The 1,845-nt window shown below is 68.9% G+C and overlaps 1 protein-coding gene across 1 annotated transcript in view; it reads left to right on the top strand.

The window, feature by feature from the left end:
* The window catches only part of LOC113409356 (cGMP-dependent protein kinase 1-like), a gene marked incomplete at both ends in the record, with an annotated part of 2,415 nt that extends 1,497 nt beyond the window's left edge, over window positions 1–918 (top strand). The window contains 2 exons of the mRNA XM_026663154.2: window positions 218–331; window positions 813–918. Coding sequence (XP_026518939.2) covers window positions 218–331; window positions 813–918 — 220 coding nt within the window. The remainder of the gene's footprint in view (window positions 1–217; window positions 332–812) is intronic.
* Between the last annotated feature and the right edge of the window lie 927 nt (window positions 919–1,845).

A 1,845-nucleotide genomic window follows, 5' to 3' on the forward strand; every position in this document is an offset into this window, starting at 1 on the left:
TGTGAGGCAGCCCAGCGCCGCCCCGCATGTGCGTGCGAAGGAGTGCGAGTGCCCGGCCCCCCGGTGCAGGAACGTGCGCTCCATTTCCGAGCTCACCGCCCTGCACCCCCCCTCCCCCCGACAGTCCTGCCCTGGGTGAGTTACGCCAATTGACGTGGGCGGGGGCGGAGGGAAGGGGCGGGTGCGTCTGACCCGTTTCAGGTGCTTTCCTTTGCAGAGGGTGAGCTGAGTGTGACCCAGCGCGGCTGCCCCCTCCGCACGCTGCTCCCGGGGGATGTGTTCGGGGAGCTGGCGATCCTGTACCACTGCAAACGCACGGCCACCGTCACAGGTGAGGGCTGGCCGCAGGCCCCGGCTCCCCACCCTGCCCCCGCTCCCACCCTCACCCCGGGCCCCACCCCTGCTGCTGCCCTGGCTTCAGACCCAGGCCCCACCCCAACCCCAGCTTCACCCGCTGCCCCTGCCCTGGCTTCAGACTCCACCCCTGCCCCAGCCCCACCTCCACCCCCTGGCCCCACCCCAGACCCCACCCCGGTCCCACCACACCCCCTGCCCTTGCCCAGGCTCCAGATCCTGCTCTGCCCTGGACCCCGGGCACTGCTCCAGCCCCAGAGGGCTGCAAACAAGCAGAGCAACTGCCCCCCGCCGCCCCCCACCTCTCACCAGCACAGCTCTGGTGCTGCCCCACTGGACGCGGCTGCCCCCCTGTGGTGGCAGGACCGGGCAATGCTGGGTCCCGTGTGAGCCTGGCTGATGGAGCAGAGCTGGGACCTCTCCCCGCCCCCCCCCAGACTAACCCTTCCCCCCCCCAGCGCTCACCCAGGTCCGGCTCTGGGCCATCGACCGGCAGACCTACCGCACCATCGTCACCAGCCAGGCCAAGCGCCGGCGGGCCGAGATCCTGGACTCCCTCCGAGAGTGAGTGGGGGGCAGCCCCTCGGGGGGCGGGGGGAGCGCCTGTGGGGGCGGGGCCCCTCGGGGAGGGAAGGGGAGCGGGGGAGCGCCCCTGGGGGGCGGGCCTTTGGGCCACTCAGAGACTCCACGGCTGCCCTGAGCCCAGGTTCTCCCCCCCCCCCCCCCCCCCCCCCCCCCCTCGGAGCCCGCCCCCCCGCCCCCCCACCCCACCCTGTTTCCAGTGCTGCGGCTGCCCCCACCCCAGGGTCAGCATCCTCCCCACCTTCCATATCTCCCCACCCCTCCCCCGGGGTCAGTGCCCCACTCTATCCCTCTCCGTGGGTCAGCACCCCATTCCTTCCCCCCACGGGATCCTTTAGCCCCAAAAGCTTCAAGGCCAGAAGGGCCCATCCTGATCCTCCAGTCTGACCTGCCCACTGCAGCCCCCAGAACCGCCCCCCCCCCCCCCGCAATAGGCCCCTAGCCTCTGGTGTCCTCAAATCAAGACTTCCCGTGACAGAGACTCCACCATTCACACTAGTTCTAACCAGCGAGTGACCCGGGCCCCAGGCTGCAGAGGGAGGCGAACCCCCCCCACCCCCGGGTCTCTGCCAACCTGACCCGGGGAAAATTCCTTCCCCGCCCTAAATCCGGGGATCAGTCAGACCCTGGGCATGTGGGTGAGACCCACCAGCCAGACAGCTGGGAAAAAATTCTCTGCAGTGTCCCATCACCGGCCGCTGGGGGTATTTGCTGCTAGCGGTCGCAGGTCGGCTCCATGCCATCGTCGGCAGCCCCATCACACCATCCCCTCCATAAACTGATCACACTCAGCCTGGAAGCCAGTTCGGGGTTTTGCCCCCACTGCTCCCCTTGGGCGGCTGCTCCAGAACTTCACTCCTCTGGTGGTGAGAAACCTTCGTCTAAATTCAAGTCTAAACCTGTTGATGG

This window comes from Terrapene carolina, unplaced genomic scaffold, assembly GCF_002925995.2.
Source record: "Terrapene carolina triunguis isolate 2854851 unplaced genomic scaffold, T_m_triunguis-2.0 Scaffold32729, whole genome shotgun sequence".
Taxonomy (NCBI): domain Eukaryota; kingdom Metazoa; phylum Chordata; order Testudines; family Emydidae; genus Terrapene; species Terrapene triunguis.